The sequence below is a fragment of the Ranitomeya imitator genome, chromosome 2 (assembly GCF_032444005.1).
Source record: "Ranitomeya imitator isolate aRanImi1 chromosome 2, aRanImi1.pri, whole genome shotgun sequence".
In the NCBI taxonomy this organism is placed as follows: domain Eukaryota; kingdom Metazoa; phylum Chordata; class Amphibia; order Anura; family Dendrobatidae; genus Ranitomeya; species Ranitomeya imitator.
The window spans coordinates 304778734-304803973 of NC_091283.1; the positions used below are offsets into that span (position 1 = coordinate 304778734).

Genomic DNA, 25240 nt, shown 5'->3' on the forward strand with positions numbered 1-25240 from the left:
TGAACTAATTTTCTTTCCTCCATGTCTCATATCTTCCCTACCTGATCTATCTATCAAAATATATGAAATCACACTTTCCCCTGTCCCCAAAATCTGCTGCCTCTGAGTAACCCTTGACTCTGCCCTGTCCTTCAAACTGCACATCCAAGCTCTCTCCACTTCCTGTCGCCTCAGCTCAAAAATATTTCCAGAATCCGTCCTTTCCTCAACCCTCACTCTACCTAAATGCTTGTGCATGCCCTAATCATCTTTCACCTCGATTACTGCAACATCCTCCTCTGTGGCCTACCTTCTAACACTCTCGCACCACTCCAGTTGGTCCTTAACTCTGCTGCCCGACTAATTAATCTCTCTCCTCGCTACACTCCTGCTTCCCCTCTTTGCTAATCCCTTCACTGGCTCCCAATTTCCCAGCGTATACAGTTTAAACTAGTAACACTGATCTACAAAGCCATCCATAACCTTTCTCCTCTGTATATTTCCAAACTAATCTCTCACTATCTTCCCTCACGTAATCTCCGGTCCTCCCAAGACCTCCTTCTCTTCTCCATGCTTAGTCGCTCCTCACCCAATTGCCTCCAAGACTTCTCCCGAATATCCCCCATCCTCTGGAATTCTGTGCCCCAAAACGTCTGGTTATCCACCACATTTGGATCCTTCAAAAGAAACCTGAAAACCCACCTCTTCAAAGAAGCTTACAGCCTGTAATGACCACACGGCCACCTCAACACCATCGGAGCTACTGCAACCCTCGACCTACTGTCTCCTTCCCCATAATCCTGTAGAATGTAAGCCCGCAAAGGGCAGGGTCCTCTTCCCTCTGTACCAGTCATTGTTAGTTTTGTTTACTGTAAGTGATATTTGTATTTTGATGTAATCCCTTCTCATGTACAGCACCATGGAATTAATGGTGCTATATAAATATATAATTATAATAATACCCTCCTTGTGGAGTGTGTCAATGACTGCCTTCTTCACATCTGTCAAGTCAGCAGCTTTCCCCATGACTGTGGAGCCTACTGAAAGACAAGTGGACATTTTTTAAATGCTTAGGAAGCCTTTGCAGGTGTTTTTTGCTAAATATTCTAATTTACTGAGATAATGACTTTTAAGTTTTCAATGGCTGTAAGAGTATGTTTCCTCGGTAAGTAAACACTGCGGGTTGGACGCTGCGTTCATCCACAGTGGCCAGATGTTACAGCATAGTGGAGGGGATTTCATGAAATCCCATCTCTACTATGCGCGCAAGGATGCCTCAGGCTTTCCTGCATAAACGGACATGCTTCGCGTGTTTCCAGCATGTCTATCTTGCAGAGACGTCAATGTATAGGACGCGGTGATTCCTCACGGGTTAATGAACACATGCGGAATCACCGGCGTTCAAAAGCCGGAAGTGCTTTGGATGGAGCGGACATGTGCTGCGTCCAAAGCGCTGACGGTTTTTGCCCATGGAAACATACCCTAAGCCATAATCAACCTTAACAGAAATAAACTCTTGAAATAGATGACTCTGTTTGTAATGACTCCATATAATATATGAGTTCCACTTTTTGTATTGAAGAACTGAAATAAAGTAATTTTTTGATGATATTCCAATTTTCTGAGAAGAAAATTGTAGATATAAATATCTACAATTATCTGCAATTATACACCTGTAGATATAGTACAATGCCAAAAATTTCACTTACTTCTTACATTACATGAGTGATATCAATATCTCAGAAACCGGACAGTGTAGTCCTCCGTACAGTATTATGGGCACCACATAGTGCTCCATACAGAATAATGAGCCTATATATTGGTCCATACAGTATGAGCCCCATATAATGCTCCATACAGAATGAGCCCCATGTACGTATTGCTCCATACAGAATAATGAGCCCCATATCATGCTCCATACAGAATAATGAGCCTATATATTGCTTCCATACAGAATGAGCCCCATGTACGTATTGCTCCATACAGAATAATGAGCCCCATATAATGCTCCATACAGAATAATGAGCCTATATATTGCCCCATACAGTATGAGCCCCATATAATGCTCCATACAGAATGAGCCCCATGTACGTATTGCTCCATACAGAATAATGAGCCCCATATAATGCTCCATACAGAATAATGAGCCTATATATTGCTCCATACAGTATGAGCCCCATATAATGCTCCATACAGAATGAGCCCCATGTACGTATTGCTCCATACAGAATAATGAGCCCTGTATAATGCTCCATACAGAATAATGAGCCCCATATATTGCTCCTTACAGTATTATGGGCACCACATAGTGCTCCATACAGAATAAACAGCCCCATGTAATGCTCCATACAGAATAATGAGCCCCATATATTGCTCTACACAGTATAATTGGCACTACATAGCGCTCCATACAGTACGAGTCCCATATATTGCTCTGTACAGAATAATGAGCTCCATACAGAATATGATGGGCCCCATATATTGCTTCATACATAATGAGCCTCATATAATGCTCCAGTGTATGATGGGCCACAAATGATGCTTCAGTATATAATGGACCCCATATGATGTGCCATATATAATGCTTCAAAAAGGAAAAAAATGAAATATTCCCCTTTCCTCTCTGGCCGCTGCTCTGCTCCGCACTCCTCAGCATCGGCATCTTCCTGCTCTCTGCACTGTGACTGCTCAGAGCAGAGGGTGCACAGACCTGAATGTCACAGTCAGAGGAAGCAGAAGACGCCGCAGCGGTGAAGCAGGGAGAGATAAATATCTCTAGTTCGGGGGCCCTGAGCAAGCGGAGGGGTGGGTCCCACTTGTGGGCACAGACACCGGGCCCTCATAGTGTTCGTGTCCTTGATGGCGAGTTGCTCTCTGCCCACCTGCTCAGGTCCCCGACACTTGCCTTGGTACTGACGCTGACCCTGTCCACATCCCTCCACCTGCAGAGCTACATTCCACATATATGGCTGCTCTGTGTACACATAACGTTGATGAGGGCACAAAAGGGGAGGAGTCAGGGGTTACATGATCAGGGGCCTCAGTGTGCTGGTTGTCATGGTGCTGGATGAGGGAAAGTTATGCAGACCTCCCAACCGTCCCGGATCCTGCAGGGCAGTCCAGAATTTGACAGTCTCCTGTTGTGAATTCAGCTTTTGGGCTCCCTCCGGTGGTTGTAGAGGGTAATGCAGTTGTGCCTGGACTTCCGGATTGGACAGGTGTATCTACTAATTGTAAAACTGACAGGGGTATATAGCTTTGCAGGACTCTTTAGTCCCTGCCAGTTGTCCATTGTTTTTGGAGGATTCACTTCCCTGCTGGTCTCTCCAGTTTGCTGTGCTTTTCTACAAAGATAAGTCCTGGCTGTTTTTGCTGTCCACCTGCTGTGGACCTTATAGTTCTGTGCATATTCATGTTTTTGTCTTGTCCAGCTTTGTCTGTGAAGGATTTTTTGCAGCCAAGCTGTGTCTCTGGAGATGCAGATATACCCTCCATGTCTTTAGTCAGATGTGGTGATTTGTATTTTCTGTGGTGGATATTTTCTAGTGTTTTAATACTGACCGCATAGTACTCTGTTCTATTCTTTCTTTTTAGCTAGTATGGCCTCCTATGCTAAAATCTGATTTCATATCTGCGTATGTTATTTCCCTCTCCTCTCACAGTCAATATTTGTGGGGGGCTATCTATCCTTTGGGGATTTTCTCTGAGGCAAGATGGGTTTCCTGTTTCTGTCTTTAGGGGAAGTTAGATCTTAGGCTGTGTCGAGGGGTCTAGGGAGTGTTAGGTACCCCCCACGGCTACTTCTAGTTGCGCTGCTAGGTTCAGGGTTTGCAGTCAGTACAGGGACCACCTTCTCCAGAGTCTGTCTCATGCTGCTCCTAGGCCACCAGATCATAGCAGTACAACTGGCCCACAATGAGTTAATTGCATCTCAGAAGAAGGGAGGGAAGCTTTTGAGCTTTTTTTTTTTCCTTAGCCTGTTTTGTATTATCCTCCCTCTTAATCTCTGGGTGGCTACGGAATCTAGTATTAACATGAATGTTCAGGAGTTAGTTTCTCGGGTGGATCAGCTTGCTGCTAGGGTACAGGGTATTTCAGATTATATTGTTCAGACTCCTGCCTTAGAACCTAAGATTCCCACTCCTGATTTATTCTTTGGTGACAGATCCAAATTTTTGAGTTTCAAGAATCGTATTGCCAGAAATTTAGAAAATGGTCTGTACTGACTAAATGGAATGAGGATGCCTTGGTGGCAATTTTCAGAAAGGGTCTTTCTCAATCCGTTAAAGATGTTATGGTGGGGTTCCCCACGCCTGCTGGTCTGAGTGATTCTATGTCTCTGGCCATTCAGATTGATCGACGCTTGCGCGAGCGCAGAGTTGTGCACACTGTGGCGTTGTCCTCTGAGCGGAGCCCTGAGCCTATGCAGTGTGATAGGATTTTGTCTAGAGCTGAACGACAAAGATTCAGGCGTCAGAATAGGTTGTTTTTACTGCGGCGAATCTGCTCATGTTATTTCTGATTGCCCTAAGCGTACAAAGAGAATCGCTAGTTCTGTTACCATCAGTACTATACAACCTAAATTTCTGTTATCTGTGACCTTGATCTACTCATTATCATCATTTTCTGTCATGGCATTTGTGGATTCAGGCGCCGCTCTGAACTTAATGGACTTAGAATTTGCCAGACGTTGTGGTTTTCCCTTGCAGCCTTTGCAGAACCCTATTCCTTTGAGGGGCATTGATGCGACACCGTTGGCTAAAAATAAACCTCAGTTTTGGACACAGCTGACCATGCGCATGGCGCCAGCCCATCAGGAAGATTGTCGTTTTCTGGGGTTGCATAATTTGCATGATGATATTGTGCTGGGTTTTCCATGGTTGCAGCTACATAATCCGGTGTTAGATTGGAAATCCATGTCTGTGACTAGTTGGGGTTGTCAGGGGGTTCATGATCATGTTCCTTTAATGTCAATTTCCTCTTCCCCCTCTTCTGAAATTCCTGAGTTTTTGTCAGACTTCCAGGATGTATTCGATGAGCCCAAATCCAGTTCCCTTCCACCGCATAGGGACTGTGATTGTGCTATTGACTTGATTCCAGGTTGTAAGTTCCCTAAGGGCCGACTTTTCAACCTGTCTGAACATGCTGCCATGCGGAGCTATATTAAGTAGCCTTTGGAGAAGGGGCATATTCGGCCATCTTCTTCACCGTTGGGAGCGGGGTTCTTTTTTGTTGCCAAGAAGGATGGCTCCTTGAGACCCTGTATTGATTATCGCCTCTTGAATAAGATCACGGTCAAATTTCAATACCCTTTGCCTTTGCTTACTGATTTGTTTGCTAGGATTAAGGGGGCTAGCTGGTTTACTAAGATTGACCTTCGAGGGGCATATAATCTTATTCGTATTAAGCAGGGTGACGAATGGAAAACTGCATTTAATACGCCCGAAGGCCATTTTGAATACCTTGTGATGCCATTCGGACTCTCTAATGCCCCATCTGTGTTCCAATCCTTCATGCATGATATCTTTCGGAGTTATCTTGATAAATTCATGGTTGTATATTTGGATGATATTTTGATTTTTTCCAATGATTGGGAGTCTCATGTGAAACAGGTCAGGATGGTATTTCAGATCCTCCGTAATAATGCTTTATTTGTGAAGGGGTCAAAGTGCCTTTTTTCAGTGCAGAAGGTTTCTTTTTTTGGGTTTCATTTTTTCTCCCTCATCTATAGAAATGGATCCGGTTAAGGTTCAGGCCATTCATGATTGGATTCAGCCCACATCTGTGAAGAGCCTTCAGAAATTCTTGGGCTTTGCTAATTTTTATCGTCGTTTCATTGCCAACTTCTCCAGTGTGGTTAAACCTCTGACCGATTTGACAAAGAAAGGCGCTGATGTGACGAATTGGTCCTCCGCGGCTGTTTCTGCCTTTCAGGAGCTTAAACGCCGATTTACTTCTGCCCCTGTGTTGCGTCAGCCAGATGTTTCTCTTCCATTTCAGGTTGAGGTTGACGCATCTGAGATTGGGGCAGGGGCCGTTTTGTCTCAGAGGAATTCTGATGGTTCCTTGATCAAACCATGTGCCTTCTTTTCTCTGAAGTTTTCGCCTGCGGAACGCAATTATGATGTCGGCAATCGGGAGTTGTTGGCTATGAAGTGGGCATTTGAGGAGTGGCAACATTGGCTTGAGGGGGCCAAGCACCGTATTGTGGTCCTGACCAATCATAAGAATCTGATTTACCTCGAGTCTGCCAAACGGCTGAATCCTAGACAGGCTCGATGGTCCCTGTTTTTCTCCCGTTTTGATTTTGTGGTCTCGTACATTCCTGGTACTAAGAATGTTAAGGCGGATGCCCTCTCTAGGAGTTTTTTTCCTGATTCCCCTGGGGTTCTTGAGCCGGTCGGCATTTTGAAGGAAGGGGTGATTCTTTCTGCCATCTCCCCTGATTTGCGACGGGTTCTTCAGGAATTTCAGGCTAATAAACCTGACCGCTGTCCAGTGGGGAAACTGTTTGTTCCTGATAGATGGACTAGTAAAGTGATTTCTGAGGTTCATTGTTCTGTGTTGGCTGTCCATCCTGGGATTTTTGGTACCAGAGATTTGGTTAGTAGGTCCTTTTGGTGGCCTTCTTTGTCGCAGGATGTACGTTCTTTTGTGCAGTCCTGTGGGATTTGTGCGCAGGCTAAGCCTTGCTGTTCCCGCGCTAGTGGGTTGCTTTTGCCAATACCGGTCCCCGAGAGGCCCTGGACACATATTTCTATGGATTTTATTTCTGATCTTCCTGTTTCCCAAAGAATGTCGGTTATCTGGGTTGTCTGTGACCGATTTTCTAAGATGGTTCATTTTGTGCCTTTGCCTAAATTGCCTTCTTCTTCTGATTTGGTTCCGTTGTTTTTTCAGCATGTGGTACGTTTGCATGGTATTCCGGAGAATATTGTGTCCGACAGAGGTTCCCAGTTTGTTTCTAGGTTTTGGCGGGCCTTTTGTGCTAAGCTGGGCATTGATTTGTCTTTTTCTTCTGCATTTCATCCTCAGACAAATGGCCAGACTGAGAGAACTAATCAGACCTTGGAGACCTATTTGAGATGCTTTGTGTCTGCTGATCAGGATGAGTGGGTGGCTTTTTTGCCATTGGCCGAGTTTGCCCTTAATAATCGGGCTAGTTCGGCTACTTTGGTTTCGCCTTTTTTTGTAATTTTGGTTTTCATCCTTGTTTTTCTTCTGGGCAGGTTGAGCCTTCTGACCTTCCTGGTGTGGATTCTGTGGTTGACAGGTTGCAGCAGATTTGGGCTCATGTGGTGGACAATTTGGTGCTGTCTCAGGAGGAGGCTCAACGTTTTGCTAATCGTCGTCAGTGTGTTGGTTCCCGGCTTCGGGTTGTTGATCTGGTTTGGTTATCTTCCCGTCATGTTCCTATGAAGGTTTCTTCCCCTAAGTTTAAGCCTCGGTTTATTGGTCCTTATAGGATTTCTGAGATTATTAATCCGGTGTCCTTTCGCCTGGCGCTTCCGGCCTCTTTTGCTATTCATAATGTCTTCCATAGATCTTTGTTGCGGAAATATGTGGAGCCTGTTGTTCCCTCTGTTGATCCTCCGACCCCTGTGTTGGTCGATGGGGAGTTGGAATATGTTGTTGAGAAGATTTTGGATTCTCGTTTTTCGAGGCGGAAGCTTCAGTACCTTGTCAAATGGAAGGGTTATGGCCAGGAGGATAATTCTTGGGTTTCTGCCTCTGATGTCCATGCCGCTGATTTGGTTCGTACCTTTCATCTGGCTCATCCTGATCGGCCTGGGGGCTCTGGTGAGGGTTCGGTGACCCCTCCTCAAGGGGGGGTACTGTTGTGAATTCAGCTTTTGGGCTCCCTCCGGAGGTTGTAGAGGGTAATGCAGTTGTGCCTGGACTGCAGGATTGGACAGGTGTATCTACTAATTGCAAAACTGACTGGGGCATATAGCTTTGCAGGACTCTTTAGTCCCTGCCAGTTGTCCATTGTTTTTGGAGGATTCACTTCCCTGCTGGTCTCTCCAGTTTGCTGTGCTTTTCTACAAAGATAAGTCCTGGCTTTGTTTTTGCTGTCCACCTGCTGTGGACCTTATAGTTCTGTGCATATTCATGTTTTTGTCTTGTCCAGCTTTGTCTGTGAAGGATTTTTTGCAGCCAAGCTGTGTCTCTGGAGATGCAGATATACCCTCCATGTCTTTAGTCAGATGTGGTGATTTGTATTTTCTGTGGTGGATATTTTCTAGTGTTTTAATACTGACCGCATAGTACTCTGTTCTATTCTTTCTTTTTAGCTAGTATGGCCTCCTATGCTAAAATCGGATTTCATATCTGCGTATGTTATTTCCCTCTCCTCTCACAGTCAATATTTGTGGGGGGCTATCTATCCTTTGGGGATTTTCTCTGAGGCAAGATAGGTTTCCTGTTTCTGTCTTTAGGGGAAGATAGATCTTAGGCTGTGTCGAGGGGTCTAGGGAGTGTTAGGTACCCCCCATGGCTACTTCTAGTTGCGCTGCTAGGTTCAGGGTTTGCGGTCAGTACAGGGACCACCTTCTCCAGAGTCCATCTCATGCTGCTCCTAGGCCACCAGATCATAACAGTCTCCCCACAGTTTAGTTTTCCCACACCGCAATGTCAGCCTCAGCCTAATTGGGACTGCCCCACTGGATCTGGGGTGGTTTGGAGGTCTGTGGAGTCATCCCTCCACCCTCAGAGCAGCACACCACATATATGGCTGCTCTGTGCGCACAGGACCTGTGATAAAGTCACAGTAAGGGAGAAGTCAGGGGTGACATGATCGGGCCTCCGTGTATGCATGCAGGACTCTGCTGGTTGTCATGGTGCTGGATGAGGGTAAGTTTATGTGTGGGGTCAGGAGGTGATTACAGTGTGGATGTAGCAGGTGTACGGAGTGGAGCCGTGTGTGTACGAGGTGTATGGAGCGGAGTCGTTTGTGTGTACGAGGTGTACGGAGCGGCACCAAGTGTACGGACCACAGCCATGTGTGTATGAAGTGTACAGAGTGGAGCCGCATGTTTGAGGTGTACGGAGCGCAGCCGCGTGTGTACGAGGTGTACGGAGTGCAGCCGCATGTGTTCGAGGTGTACGGAGCGCAGCCGTGTGTGTATGAGGTGTATGGAGCACAGCCACGTGTTTATGAGGTGTACGGACCAAAGCCACATGTGTACAAGGTGTACGGAGCACAGCCGTGTGTGTATGAGGTGTACAGAGTGGAGCCATGTGTACGAGGTGTACAGAGTGCAGCCGCATATGTACGAGGTGTTCGGAGCAGAGCCGCATGTGTGCAAGGTGTACGGAGTGCAGCCGCATGTGTATGGAGTGCAGCCACATGTACGAGGTGTATGGAGCGGAGCCATGTGTGCAAGGTGTATGGAGCGGAGTCATGTGTGTGTGTATGAAGTGTACAAAGCAGAGCCGCGTGTGTACGAGGTGTACAGAACGGACGCTAGCTGTGTCGGATTGGAGCAGATATTGCTCCTCGCTCTGACACTGACTGGCACAGGAGACACAGAGAGGTGTTTATCAGCAGCGTACCGCAGCTGCAGCGATGTAAGCAGTCAGTGGTTCGGCTGGATGACATCATTCAGCGCCGTGGGAGTGGAAGCTACTGGCTGCTGCAAGAGAGCGTGTTGAAAGGTGTGTGTGTGTAGTGATGGAGAAGGCAATAAAGGGGGTGTGAGGGCAATGATGGGGGTGGGGTAACCATGTCTGGCCATTATACTGTATGCAGTATCATGTAGGGCCATTATACTGTACCCTGCATCATGTGGGGCCATTATACTGTACCCAGCATCATGTGGGGCCATTATACTGTACAAAGCATCATGTGAGGCCATTATACAGTATGCAGCATCATGTGGGCCCATTATACTGTATGGAGCATCATGTGGGGCCAGTATCCTGAATGCAGCATCATGTGGGGCCATTATACTGTATGCAGCATCATGTGGTGCCATTATACAGTATGGAGCACTGTGTGGCCATTATACAGTTTTGAGCATCATGTGTGGCCATTATACAGTATGGAGCACTGTGTGGCCATTATACAGTATGGAGCACTATGTGTGGCCATTATACAATATGAAGCATCATATGTGGCCATTATACAGTATGGAGCACTATGTGTGGCCATTATACAGTATGGAGCACTGTGTGGCCATTATACAGTTTTGAGCATAATGTGTGGCCATTTATATAGTATGGAGCATAATGTGTGGCCATTATACAGTATGGAGCACTGTGTGGCCATTATACAGTATTAAGCATCATGTGTGGCCATTATACAGTATAGAGCATCATGTGTGGCCATTATAAAGTATGGAGCATCATGTGTGGCCATAATACAGTATGGAGCACTGTGTGGCCATTATACAGTATGGAGCACTGTGTGGCCATTATACAGTATTGAGCATCATGTGTGGCCATTATACAATATTGAGCATCATGTGTGGCCATTATACAGTATGGAGCATTATGTGGGGCCATTATACATTATGGAGCATCATGTGCGGCCATTATACAGTAAGGAGCATCATGTGTGGCCATTATACATTATGGAGCATCATGTGTGGCCATTATACAGTATGGAGCACTGTGTGGCCATTATACAGTATGCAGCATCATGTGTGGCCATGTATTGCCAAGATTTTAACACTAAGGTTCAGATACGGCTTTAGAGAAGGCTACTATTTCCGATATAACGCAATTTTATTTCAAAGTACAAAATTAAAGGAATAGTATGATTGAATAGTATGATTGTGTACACATTTGTATATTTTAAGATACAAAGTACATATAAGGATTAAATTCATATAATGATTAAGTACATATAAGGATTAAATACATATAATGATTAAGTACATATAAGGATTAAATACATATAATGATTAAGTACATATACTCATATCATCCATCACCAAGGAGCTTTTAAACATCATCCGTCTGGAAAATCAGAGAAGCAACACCAAGACAGAGAACCCCTGGAAAATACACAACATTGCATGGGCGTCCCCACTTATGCAGGTATCACAACACTGTACACATTTAAGTACAGGTACACCAGTTTATGCTTCTGTCTTACAAAATCAGCAAGGGTTCAAATAATTATTTCCTTCACTGTATATCCCCTTTGGATGAGAAGAATTTGGGACAATCTTTGTGACTCGGACAAGGAAAGTTTATTTGTCAAATTCAGCATTTCTCCCCATTCCTCCTGAGGGACCCACATCCTCCTCCCATTTTGTCGTAACTATCAAATGTAGGGTCAGTAACTGCTTATACACAGCTCTGGCAAAAATTCAGAGACCACTACATCAAAACCCCATCATGGGCAGCCCATTCTCCAGACCTGAACCCCATTGAAAACCTCTGGAATGTAATCAAGAGGATGATGGATAGTCACAAGCCATCAAACAAAGAACTGCTTACACTTTTGTACCAGAAGCAGTATGAAAGACTGGTGGAAAGCATGCCAAGACGCATGAAAGCTGTGATTAAAAATCATGGTTATTCCACAAAATATTGATTTCTGAACTCTTCCTGAGTTAAAACATTAGTAATATTATTTCTAAATGATTATTAACTTATTTTCTATGCATTATTTGAGGGCTGAAAGCACTGGTTTTTTTTTTTATTTTGACCATTTTTTCTTTTCAGAAAAAAAATTGGTTGGAAATTCAGAGGCATGTTGTCAGAAGTTTATTGACCAAGACAACAATTTACATTTTACTCAAAAATATCCCTGTAAAGAGAAAAATCAGACAAACTGAACATTTTGCAGTAGTCTCTTAATTTTTGCCAGAGCTGTATAAGGGATATTAGACCTTTTGTATCCACCGCTGTAGGAATGGTATCTATTGTGAGATGTCTATCAATCAGTATGGTGTTTACTCTAAGTTGTGTACTATACGGATGGCCTATTTGCAGATATTGATAAAACACCCTATGTGGAAGGTTGACATCTGCCTTTATTTGTTCAAAGCTCTTGAATAATCCATTCCTCAAGAGTTGTGATACCAAACATATACGCCTATCCTTCTCTTAGTTTATGTTGTTTGACAAGGAGATCAATCCGCTCAAGCAAATGGGAGATTTCAGCTGCTCTCTTTTTTTTTTTTTTGCAGGATCCATGTTTTATTAGTATCCCTCTGAGGACGCGTTTGAGTGCTTCCTATTGAAATGGTATGGCGGTTTCATCATATTTTTGAGGGAATCTATAGTCTCATGAAGGTCTGAGATACAGTGTGAGTCTTTCAGCAGATTATCATTTATGATCCATCATCTGAAGTCTTGGTGGAGTCCGGTACAGTCAGATTACAGTATACAGGAGCATGATCTGACCATATAGCAGGTCCTGAGATGTAGGTTGCCATGTAAGCAAGTGATGGGTAATTAAGAAAAGGGCTATACGGCTATGTGTATTGTGTATAGGAGAATAATACGTATAATTCTTTGTCTGGATGTCGTATCCTTCATACATCAACCAGTTGGAGCACGCTTAGCAAAGATTTTATTTGTGATTTTGATTGGCGACTCCAGCCCAAGGACACATCTAAAGAAGGATCCAAGACAACATTTAAGTCACCTTTGATAATGATAAGGCCCGCCGCAAAATTTTTATATTTGTTTAAGTCTTCTTGGCATGTCTTAATTTGGCGTAAGTCAAACTGTCAGTCCTAGTGTTCCTATTAAAGAGAACCATGGAATATATAGCAATTAAAGTAATACAGCTGGATATGACAGTAAAATAATGTGAACTCAACTTATATGTCATTCTAATATCTTATATGGACTGAGATTCTACAGTATATAGTGAGAGAGAGGAACGTAAAACTCTATTTAGCTCTAACTAATAATAAGCTTAAAGTAATAAGTAATCATCTGCAAACTGTCTCTCTCATCAAGGAAGACAAGATTCATTTCAGGAGCTCATATGATTGTCAGGTTCCTTTCCAACCTGGGTGCATCACCATCAAGGTCCTGATCTATTGAACATCTTCTGCAATGTGCTGGAACTCTCTGTGGCAATGGTGAAGCACATGGCCAGTCAGATACAGGTGCTTTTAACAAAATTAGTATATCATCAAAAAGTTAATTTCAGTTCTTCAATACAAAAAGTGAAACTCATATTCTATAGAGTAATTACAAAGAAAGTGATCGATTTCAAGTGTTTATTTCTGTTAATATTGATGATCATGGCTTACAACTAATGAAAACACAAAAGTCATTATCTCAGTAAATTACCAAAAACAAAGGCTTCATAAGTGTTTAAAAAGGTCCTTGTAGTCTGTTTTAGTAGGCTCCACAATAATGAGGAAGAATCCTGACTTGACAGATGTCCAGAAGGCAGTCATTGACACACTCCACAAGGAGGATACGCCACAACAGGTCATTGCTAAAGAAGCTGGCTGTTCACAGAGTGCTGTATCCAAGCATATTAATGGGAAGTTGAGTCGAAGGAAAAAGTGTGGTAAAAAAAGGTGCAGAAGCAATCGGGATAACCGCAGCTTTGAAAGGATTGTTAACCAAAGGCCATTCAAAAATTTGGGGGAGATTCACAAGGAGTGGACTGCTGCTGGAGTCATTGCTTCAAGAGCCACTGCGCACACACACATATCCAGGACATGGGCTACAAGTGTCGCATAATTTGTGTCAAGCTACTCATGACCAATAGACAACGCCAGAAAAGTCTTACCTGGGCCAAGGAGAAAAAGAACTGGACTGTTGCTCAGTGGTCCAAGGTGTTGTTTTCAGATGAAAGTAAAGCTTGCATTTCATTTCAAAATCAAGGTGCCAGAGTCTGGAGGAAGAGTGGAGAGGCCACAATCCAAGGTCTAGTGTGAAGTTTCCACAATCAGTAATGGTTTGGGGAACCATGTCATCTGCTGGTGTAGGTCCACTGTGTTTTATCAAGACCAAAGTCAGCGGAGCCATCTTCCAAGGAAATTTTATCACTTCATGCTTCCCCCTGCTGACAAGCTTTTGGAGATGGGAAATTAATTCTCCAGCAGAACTTGGCACCTGTCCACACTGCCAAAAGTACTAATACCCGGGTTAAAAACAGCAGCATCACTGTGCTTGATTGGCGATAAATTCGTCTGACCTTAACCCCATAGAAAATCTATGGGGTATTGTCAAGAGGAAGATGAGTAACACCAAACCCAACCATGCAGACGAGCTGAAGGCTGCTATCAAAGCAACCTGGGCTTTCATAACACCTCAGCAGTGCCACAGGCTGATCGCCTCCATGCCATGCCGCATCAATGCAAAAGGAGCTCCGACCAAGTATTCAGTGCATTTACTGAACATACATTTCAGTAGGCCAACATTTCAGATTTTAAAATAATTTTTCAAGCTGGTGTTATAAAGTATTTTAATTTTAAGATAATGACTTTTGGGTTTTCATTGGCTGTAAGTCATAATCATTAACATAAATATAAAAGAACCTGGCACTCAAATGCGTGTAACTTTGTATTTCATTGTGTAGTACCAATAAAACGTTCCTGTCTAATCGACCTTCTTCAGTTACTACAAGCGTGAAAATAAAATATCAATACATCAATATACATGAAACACCAAATGTACTCATATGTAGAGAGGATCATAGGAAAAGTGTAAGGGAAGGAACCAAAGGAGAGGGAGAAACGGGGGAGGGGTGGAAAAACATGGGGGTAATGTAGCAGGGGTATATACAATATACCAAAGAAGGTCGTATCGTATTATAAGGAATCCTCATAATTGGCGTCGGTGCCACACAATATTCCTATGCCCAGTAAAAAGACCATGGTATTGAAGGAGAAAGAAATATAAGGAGAAGGGAATGAGGCCTGGCATACTGTACTGAAAGAGTAAACAGATGCAGTTTGGTCACTATGCAGAATAAATCTGGTAAGGGTCACTGTAATGAGAGGTACAAGTGGTTCCGTTATTAAGGGGTGGTGGAGACAGATGCGTGCCACGTGTCATGTCTAGTTGAGCGTTACCTTAGAAGTTAAAGTTCAGGCTAATGTCGCGCTCCCGCAAGTGAAATGAGCTGGGAGCTGTGAAATACAGATAAAAGGAGATATATAAATCGATCACTGTGTTGTAATGACTATATGATGTATGAGTTTCACTTTTTGTATTGAAGAACTGAAATAAATTAACTTTTTGATGATATTGCAATTTTGTGAGAAGCACCTGTATATAGATTCTGGAAATGTCCATGACATCACAGAATGGTCTCATGTATCTCGGAACTTTAAAAGTAATCAACGTTCCATTTTTCCAGACATGCAGCTGGAAAGGGCACCCACAGGAGCACAGTCTATTTTCCCAGATACCATCAAATTGTGCCATTTTCCGATACCCATAGCATCTCCATTTTTTTTTTTTATCTCGGATCTTTTGATGACCCATTATTGCATTTTGATGCAATGTCACGGCGACCCCAAAAAAATGTAATTCTGGCGTTTTGACTTTAGTCTCTTTGCGCTGTTTAGCGATTAGGTTATTCCTTTTTTTTATTGCTAGATTGGGCAATTCCGAACCAAATATGTGTATGTTTGATTTTTTTGTTTTATTTGAATGGGGTGAAAGGGGGGTGATTTGAACTTATATTTTTAAAAACTTTTTTTTGACCACCAGGTGGCACTCATAGCAATCCAGCAGTGACAACCATAGAGGTCTCAAGGAGAACTCTAGTTGTCATGCCAACTCACCGGTGACCCGCAATCACGTGATGGGGGTCACCGGTGGGCGGATTTCCGGCCCAATGGCTGGAAGCGTAAGTTAATTGCCGCTGTCAGCGTTTGACAATGGCATTTAATGGGTTATTGAAAGCAGGTGGATCGCAATTCCACTCGTGGCTATTCCGAGCGCATGTCAGCTGTTCAAAACAACTGACATGTCCTGGGAAAGATGTGGGCTCACCGCCGGAGCCCACATCATAGGGAGGGAGTCCAACATTAGTGTAAATTTATGCCCAGCGTTGGAAAGGGGTTAAAATGTTTCAAACATTCTGAACTTGTAAAGGGCTTCTCCCTGTGTGGGTTCTCTGGTGTCTATTTAGAAGCGATTTCCAGCCAAAACATTTCCCACATTCTCAACATGAAAATGGCTTATTCCCCGTGTAAATTTTCTGGTGCAGATTTTTACAAAATCTGATATCTTTGTAAAACATTTCCCACATTCTTAATATGAAAAAGGCTTCTCCCCTGTATGGGTTATCTGATGCCTGAGAAGACTTGATTTCTCTGTAAAACTTTTCCCACATTCTGTACATGAAAAAGACTTCTCCCCTGTGTGAGCTCTCTGATGTCTGAGAAGACTTGATTTCCCTGTAAAACATTTCCCACATTCTGTACATGAAAAAGGCTTCTCCCCTGTATGGGTTCTCTTGTGTTCTTCAAGATGATGTTTCCATTTAAAACATTTCCCACATTCTGAACATGAAAAAGGCTTCTCCCCTGTGTGGCTTCTCTGGTGTCTATTAAGAAGTTTTTTCCAGCTAAAACATTTTCCACACTCTGAACATGAAAAAGGCTTCTCCCCTGTGTGGGTTCTCTGATGCCCGAGAAGACTTGATTTCTCTGTAAAACTTTTCACACATTCTGTGCATGAAAAATACTTCTCCCCTGTGTGAGCTCTCTGATGTCTGAGAAGACTTGATTTCTCTATAAAACATTTCCCACATTCTGTACATGAAAAAGGCTTCTCCCCTGTATGGTTTCTCTGGTGGCTAACAAGTTGCATTTTCCGGTTAAAACATTTTCCACATTCTGAACATGAAAAAGGCTTCTCCCCTGTATGGGTTCTCTGGTGGTCTTTATGATGATGTTTCCATTTAAAACATTTCCCACATTCTGAACATGAAAAAGGCTTCTCTCCTGTATGGTTTCTCTGGTGACTAACAAGTTGCGTTTTCCAGTTAAAACATTTCCCACATTCTGAACATGAAAAAGGCTTCTCTGTGTGACTTCTCTGGTGCTTAACAAAATATGATTTCTGGTTAAAACATTTCCCACACTTGGAACAAAAAAATTCTGTGTGAATTTTTTGATGCTTAAGAAAAGACTTTTTGAGGGGAAAACTATTTCCATATTCTGAATGTGAAAATGACTTGTTTGCTTTTCCAGCAATTGGATTTTTAATGCTTATTTTGTGACTTTGATTTTCCTTAGTAGTCAGTAATGAATCAGAAGACAGGACCTGTTTAAAAGGATCAGATGAAAGATCGTTGCTGGGAAGAGATGATGGTATGTCTGGAGTAATGGCATTCACTTCAATTGTATCCTGTGGGATCTCAAGATCATCTGATTTTAAAATTGAAGATGTCAGCTGCCCCCCTGATCTCCTGGTATAGTCATCTGCCAAGAATAAAACCAATTATTATTTTGGAATAAAAAAATTCTTGAATTTTACATTTTTTAACATTCTACTTAAACTGTCAGTAAAAATGGCAAGTTGTGTAAAAAGATTCAATTATTCACCAAGACAATGACAGTTCACAGTCTATTAGAAAACCTCATAAGATGAACCAGTGGAGCCTGGTGTTCAACTGTTTGTTCATTCTGTCTCCCAAATTTTAGAATAAACAACCACCAAACAAACAATCTTTTGAAGGGGATAATAACATCAATGAAATCTTATACTCATCTCACAAAAAAAAACAAGTCCCCACTCAGGTCCTTGAGTGGGGACTTGAAAAAAGTCTTAAGTTACTTACCGGTAACAGGATTTTTCTAAACCCATGACTGCACCACGAGAGAGGGGATCCGCCCACCAAGCACAGGGAACCTACAGGCTAAAAAGGCGGCACCTCTCCCTCACGTAAGTTCGATTACACAGCATGAGAGGACCTCCAATGTAACATAGTAACATAGTTAGCAAGGCCGAAAAAAGACATTTGTCCACCCAGTTCAGCCTATATTCCGTCAGAATAAATCCCCAGATCTACGTCCTTCTAAAGAACCTAATAACTGGAAGATATAATATTGTTACGCTCCAAGAAGACATCCAGACCTCTCTTGAACCCCTCAACTGAGTTCCCCTTCATCGCCTCCTCAAGCAAGGAATTCCAGATTCTTACTGCCCTAACAGTAAAGAATCCTCTTCTATGTTTCTTCACCCATCCTTTGTAGATTGTGAGCCTTCGCGGGCAGGGTCCTCATTCCTCCTGTACCAGTTATGACTTGTATTGTTTAAGATTATTGTACTTGTTTTTATTATGTATACCCCTCCTCACATTTAAAGCGCCATGGAATAAATGGCGCTATAACAATAAATAATAATAATATGTTGGTGGAAAAACCTTCTCTCCACCGGATGCAGAGAATGCCCCCTTGTGACTGTCACATTCACTGGTATAAACAAATCCTTGGAGAGATATTTGAATTGTCCCCTTATATACTTATACATGGTTATTAGATCGCCCCTCAGTCATCTTTTTTCTAGACTAAATAATCCTAATTTTGCCAATCTCTCTGGGTATTGTAGTAACCTTGTCATGAATATACACACACACATTCAGGGCTGCTGCATCTTCCTGCCTTTGTAAGTAACATGCGGCCCAGACACACGCTGTGGGCTTTCTGACTCCCCTCTTCACTCTGCCTAGTAAATTCTTCTTCTCACTCTGCCTGTAAACTCTGTGTAATTCTAAACCCCTCATCACCCCTCCTGCCTGATACCAGCTAAAACTGGTAGAGGAGCTTTCAAACCACATGGGGACTTCTTTGTTCTTGAAAAGTTACGCATAATGGCACCGATTAGTGGTAGAGATATAAAAGTTACATATTCCGGATGTCCACTGATAGATCTATACCCCACTGAAATCTCTAGGATCAAACCCCAATGAAATTCAAGGAATGGATTTCTCTGTAAGCAGTTCATGTATCCGCATCATGTTTATACTTAAATGAACCCCCATGTCACGCGGAACATAATGATAATGGTGTCATGCTTCTACGAAGTTCATACGCTGAGATATGTCTAGAGATGTTTTCCATATCTTTCAGAAAGGGGAGTATTCAGCCACCCAGTGCGGTCACCACAGGTGGAGTGCCTTGGTTTTGGGCACAGGTATAAGATAGAGGGAAGTCATTTTGCACTGGTCTTTGTCCAGGGAACTAGCTGAGAGACTCTGTGATGCATTTTGATGTATCGCCCCTCCCCCGCACCGCATGGTCTTCTATGAAAGGACGTAAGCAACTGTAAGTGTATTTTCATCTTTAATCCCTTTTTTTGTAATTGTCTGTACATACGATACTTGTCTCCTTTTATATTTTTTTATACTTTTGTAAACACTGCCTACCTTTTGGAGTAAAATATATAAAATTACTAGCCTTGTTTCTCCTTGCTCTATAACGTACTGTCACGTCCTCTGAAGTAAATTACGCTACTAATTGGGTTGGCTCTTGACCCGTTATTAATTAAGAAATAGGAGTTGGTGCTAGCGGAAGTGTCCTGAGCCTTTGGGAAAACTGGCAGCGACAGACGGCATTGATAATTATTGTTCCCGCCTGAGTGGGAGTAGTTATATAACCCTTGCTGCAGTGTGCCCATTTGCCAGTACATAGCAGGCAGCCTTTCTGGCAACTAATTATCCTAGGTACAGTACCCTGTCTGACCTGAGAGTAAGGGGGCGCCAGAGAGCTGCAAGTTCCAAACCGGAACTGGGAAGTGGGATATAAATAAATCCCCTTCAGAAAAGAACCAAGGGCAGCCAAACAACCCTGGTTCATGACATCCCCCATCACCTTTATTAATTTTGTTGACCTCCTTTGTACTCTCTCTCGATCCAATTTATTCTTCCTGAGCACCAGTGCACAAAACTGTACACAGTACTCCAGGTGCGGTCTAACCAGGGATTTGTACAGAGGCAGTATAATGCTCTCATGTGTATCCAGATCACTTTCTTTTTTCTAAACTTTGTTTTTTATTGAATTTTATTCATACATACATACATCAATGCAGGTAATGTTTGATACATACAGCTCTGGCAAAAATTAAGAGATCACTGCACAATTTTATAAAATCAGCTTCTCTACATGTCTGACAGCCATTTAATTCCAGTGTCAGTTGAATTCCAACCAGAGTACACCTCATTCTACTTAATGTGCTTCTGATTAGGTGATCACCTGAACCAAATCTTATTTAACAAAGTAAAGTATAAAAAACACTGCTGTGGTGTTCACAATCCTTTTGCAATAAGACAAGCTTGATGGCAAAACAAGTGCTAGTAATAGCCCAAAAGTAATAGGAATGAAAAAAATAACTTCGAACCATGCTAAAGGAGTTGAAAAGAAAAGTCTTAAGTGAGGAAAAGAGGGCTCAATTCTGGCTTTACTAGCAGAGGGACACAGTGAGCATTATGTTGCCTCCATCTTTAAAATTTCTAATACGGCAGTCCATTACAACAAGGTCAAGCAGTAGACATTGGGGACAACAAAGCTACAGACTGATAGAGGGCAAAAACGACTCTCCACTGACCGGGATGATCGTCATCTTATTCGAATGTCACTCAGCAACCGCAGAATGAAATCAAGTGACCTACAAAAGGAATGGCAAATGGCAGCTGGGGTGAAGTGCACGGCAAGAACAGTTCGGAACAGGCGCCTAGAGGCAGGACTCAAGTCATGTAAAGCTAGAAAAAAGCCTTTCATCAATGAGAAGCAAAGGAGAGCCAGGCTGAAGTTTGCCAAAGACCATAAGGATTGGAAGATAGAGGACTAGAGTAAGGTAATCTCTGATGAGTATAATTTTCAGCTTTGCCCAACACCTGGTCATGTCTTGGTTAGACAGAGACCTGGAGAGGCGTACAAGCCACAGTGTCTTGCACCACTGTGAAATTTGGTGGAGGACCGGTGAGGATCTGGGGAGGCTTCAGCAAGGCTGGAATTGGGCAGGTTCATCTTTGCGGAGGATGCATGAATCAAGCCGGATACAAAAACATACTGGAAAAACAGTTGATTCCTTCTGCTCAGGCAATGTTCCCCAACTCTGAGGACTGTTTTTTCCAGCAGGACAATGCACCATGCCACACAAGCTAGGTCAGTCAAGGTGTGGATGAAGGACCACCACATCAAATCCCTGTCATGGCCAGCCCAGTCTCCAGATCTGAACCTCATTGAAAACCTCTGGAATGTAATCAAGAGGAAGATGGATAGTCACAAGCCATCAAACAAAGAACTGTTTGAATTTTTGTACCAGGAATGGCATAAGGTCACCCAAAAGCAGTGTGAAAGACTGGTGGAAAGCATGCCAAGACGCATGAAACCTGTGATTAAAAATCTTTGTTATTCCACAAAATATTGATTTCTGAACTCTTCCTGAGTTAAAACATTAGTATTGTTGTTTCTAAATGATTATGAACTTGTTTTTTTGACCATTTCTCATTTTCAGAAAATAAATACAAAATGTATTGCTTAGAACTTCGGAGACATGTTGTCAGTAGTTTATAGAATAAAAGAACAATTTACATTTTACTCAAAAACTATACCTATAAAGAGAGAAATCAGACAAACTGAAAATTTTGCAGTGGTCTCTTATTTTTTGCCAGAGCTGTATATATCAAAAAATCATCATTAGAGGTTGCATTGGTATATAGAACATTAGATCAAGACAGTCATGGAAACGAGGTGGAGGGAAAAAAAAGGAAAAAGGGGAGGGGGAAGGGAGGGGCGAGAAGACTGTCAAAACAAGTCTAATATTTATACATCAGACACTCAGCATGTGTGTCTAACTTTAAGTTCAGGACCCACCGACACCAAATTACACCCCAAACACCCTGAAATGTCTCTCCGCAGCGGTTCACCCAAAGTACAGGTGTACAGGTGTCTCCCCCAGTAATAGCTGGTCCTGGTACTAAATCATCTGCTGGAAAATCCAGACCTCTTTTAATGCACCTCATGATCCTGTTTGCCTTGGCAGCTGCTGCCTGGCACTGGCTGCTCCAGGTAAGTTTATCATTAGCTAGGATCCCCAAGTGCTTCTCCCTGTCAGATTTACCCAGTGGTTTCCCGTTCAGTGTGTAATGGTGATATTGATTCCTTCTTCCCATGTGTATAACCTTACATTTATCATTGTTAAACCGCATCTTCCACCTTTCAGCCCAAGTTTCCAACTTATCCAGATCCATCTGTAGCAGAATACTTTCTTCTCTTGTATTAACTGCTTTACATAGTTTTGTATCATCTGCAAATATCGATATTTTACTGTGTAAACCTACTACCAGATCATTAATAAATAAGTTGGAGAGAACAGGTCCCAACACCGACCCCTGCGGTACCCCACTGGTCATAGCGACCCAGTTAGAGACTATACTATTATAACCACCCTCTGCTTTCTATCACTAAGCCAGTTACTTACCCATTTACAAGCATTTTCCCCCAGACCAAGCATTCTCATTTTGTGTACCAACCTCTTGTGTGGCACGGTATCAAACGCTTTGGAAAAATCAAGATATACCACGTCCAATGACTCACCTTGGTCCAGTCTATAACTTACCTCTTCATAAAAGCTGATTAGATTGTTTTGACATGAGCGATTCCTCATAAACCCATAATGATATGGAGTTAAACAGTTATTCTCATTGATATAATCCAGAATAACATCCCTCAGAAACTCTTCAAATATTTTACCAATGATAGAGGTTAGACTTACTGGCCTATAATTTCCAGATTCACTTTTAGAGCCCTTTTTGAATATTGGTACCACATTTGCTATGCACCAGTCCTGTGGAACAGACTCCATCGCTATAGAGTCCCTAAATATAAATGGCTTGTCTATGACATTACTTAGGTCTCTTAGTACTCGTGGGTTTATGGCATCCGGACATGGACATTTATCTACCGTATTTTTCGGACTATAAGTCACAGAGGCAGGAGATGGCGGCTCCATCAAACTCCTGTGCCCGCTGCTAAAGAGAAATTAATATTCAGTGCATTCCATGCCCATGGGGGTTGGATGGCAATGAATTTTCATTTCTTTTTGGCATCCTGGTATGATTGGTTCCATCCTTATTCTGGTATGATTGGCCCCATCCCGTTCCTGATATGCATGGCCCCATCAGAAAAGACGAAAAAAAAAAAAAAGAATCATTACACTTACCTACTAAGCACTCCCTCGCAGTGTTCTGCTCCGTTGTCAGCGGCTGCTTAATGCTTGTAAGCAGCGCATAACAGGGACATCATGCGCTGCTCACAACCTGAGCACAGCTGCCGGAATACTCACTGGGACTGTTCATCACAGAGAGCGGTGAGTGTTATGATCTGGTGATTAAGGAGCGACATGCGTCTAGCTCTGAGCAGGTGGCAACTATACTGACCGCAGTCCCTAAGCTCAACACAACACTAGAAGTAGCCGTGGAATGCTCCTAACTCTGCCTAGGCATCTCGTCACAGCCTAACAGCTAACTACCCCTAAAGATAGAAGCAGGAAAACTATCTTGCCTCAGAGAAAATCCCCAAAGGATAGATTAGCCCCCCCACAAATAATGACTGTGAGAGGAGAAGGAAATGACATACGTAGTATGAAACAAGATTTAGCACAGGAGGCCACTTCTAGCTAGATAGAAATAGTACAGAACAGAACGCTGTGCGGTCAGTAATAAAAACTAGAAAAAGTCCACTGCAGAGAAATGCAAAAATCTCCACACCTGACTAAAGGTGTGGAGGGCAAACTCTGCTGCCCAGAGCTTCCAGCTTAACTGAATAGATCCATACTGAAAAGCTGGACAAATGAACAAAAACAAAGAAAGTGCTGAACAACAAAGTCCACAACAAGAGAACTGCAAAAGGACAAGCAAGGACTTAGCTTTGATGAACTGGTCAGAGTGTCAGGAAAGTCCTAAGAGCAATGACTCCAGGCAGGAACAATTGACAACTGGCATTGAATGAGGGATAAGGCCAGACTAAAATAGCCGAGCCAGAAAGACGATCAGTGAAAACAGCTGCTGAAGCTAAATCCAAGAAGCAGCCATACCACTCAAAACCACAGGAGGGAGCCAAAGAGCAGAACTCACAAAAATGCTACTTACAACCACCGGAGGGAGCCCAAGAGCGGAATTCACAACAGTACCCCCCCCCATAAGGAGGGGTCACTGAACCCTCACTAGAGCCCCCAGGCCGATCAGGATGAGCCAAATGAAAAGTACGAACCAAATCGGCGGCATGAACATCGGAGGCAACAACCCAAGAATTATTCTCCTGGCCATAACCCTTCCACTTGAAAAGATACTGAAGCTTCTGCCTCGAAAAACGAGAATCCAAAATTTTCTCAACCACATATTCCAACTCCCCCTCAACCAACACCGGGGCAGGAGGATCAACAGATGGAACAACGGGCACCACATATCTCCGCAACAAAGATCTATGGAAAACATTGTGGATGGCAAAAGAGGCTGGAAGGGCCAAACGAAAAGACACAGGATTGATAATCTCAGAAATCTTATAAGGACCAATAAACTGAGGTTTGAACTTAGGGGAAGAAACCTTCATAGGAACATGACGAGAGGACAACCAAACCAAATCCCCCACACGAAGCCGAGGACCAACACACAGACGGCGGTTAGCAAAACGCTGAGCCTTTTCCTGGGACAACGTCAAATTGTCTACCACATGAGTCCAAATCTGCTGTAACCTGTCCATCACAGAATCAACACCAGGACTATCAGAAGGCTCAACCTGCCCTGAATCAAAACGAGGATGGAAACCAGAATTACAAAAGAAAGGCGAAACCAAAGTAGCCGAACTGGCCCGATTATTAAGGGCAAACTCGGCCAACGGCCGACACAAAGCATCTCAAATAGGTTTCCAAGGTCTGATTAGTTCACTCAGTTTGGCCATTGGTATGAGGATGGAACGCCGAAGAAAAAGACAATTCAATACCCATCCTAGCACAAAAGGCCCGCCAAAACCTGGAAACAAACTGGTAACCTCTGTCAGACACAATATTCTCCGAAATGAAATGCAAACAAACCACATGCTGAAAAAACAATGGAACCAAATCTGAGGAGGAAGGCAATTTAGGCAAAGGTACCAAATGGACCATTTTAGAGAACCGGTCACAAACCACCCAGATAACAGACATCCTCTGGGACACAGGAAGATCCGAAATAAAATCCATGGAAATATGCGTCCAAGGCCTCTCCGGGACGGGCAAAGGCAAAAGCAACCCACTAGCGCGGGAACAGCAAGGCTTGGCTCGGGCGCAAGTCCCACAGGACTGCACAAAAGCACGGACATCGCGCGACAAGGAAGGC

General features: G+C 43.1%; 1 protein-coding gene across 1 annotated transcript in view; it reads right to left on the bottom strand.

Moving 5' to 3' along the window:
* LOC138666942 (gastrula zinc finger protein XlCGF66.1-like) overlaps positions 1-25240 on the bottom strand; it is a 219637-nt gene that overhangs the window by 94514 nt on the left and 99883 nt on the right. The window contains exon 7 of the mRNA XM_069755137.1: positions 17188-17345. Coding sequence (XP_069611238.1) covers positions 17188-17345 — 158 coding nt within the window. The remainder of the gene's footprint in view (positions 1-17187; positions 17346-25240) is intronic.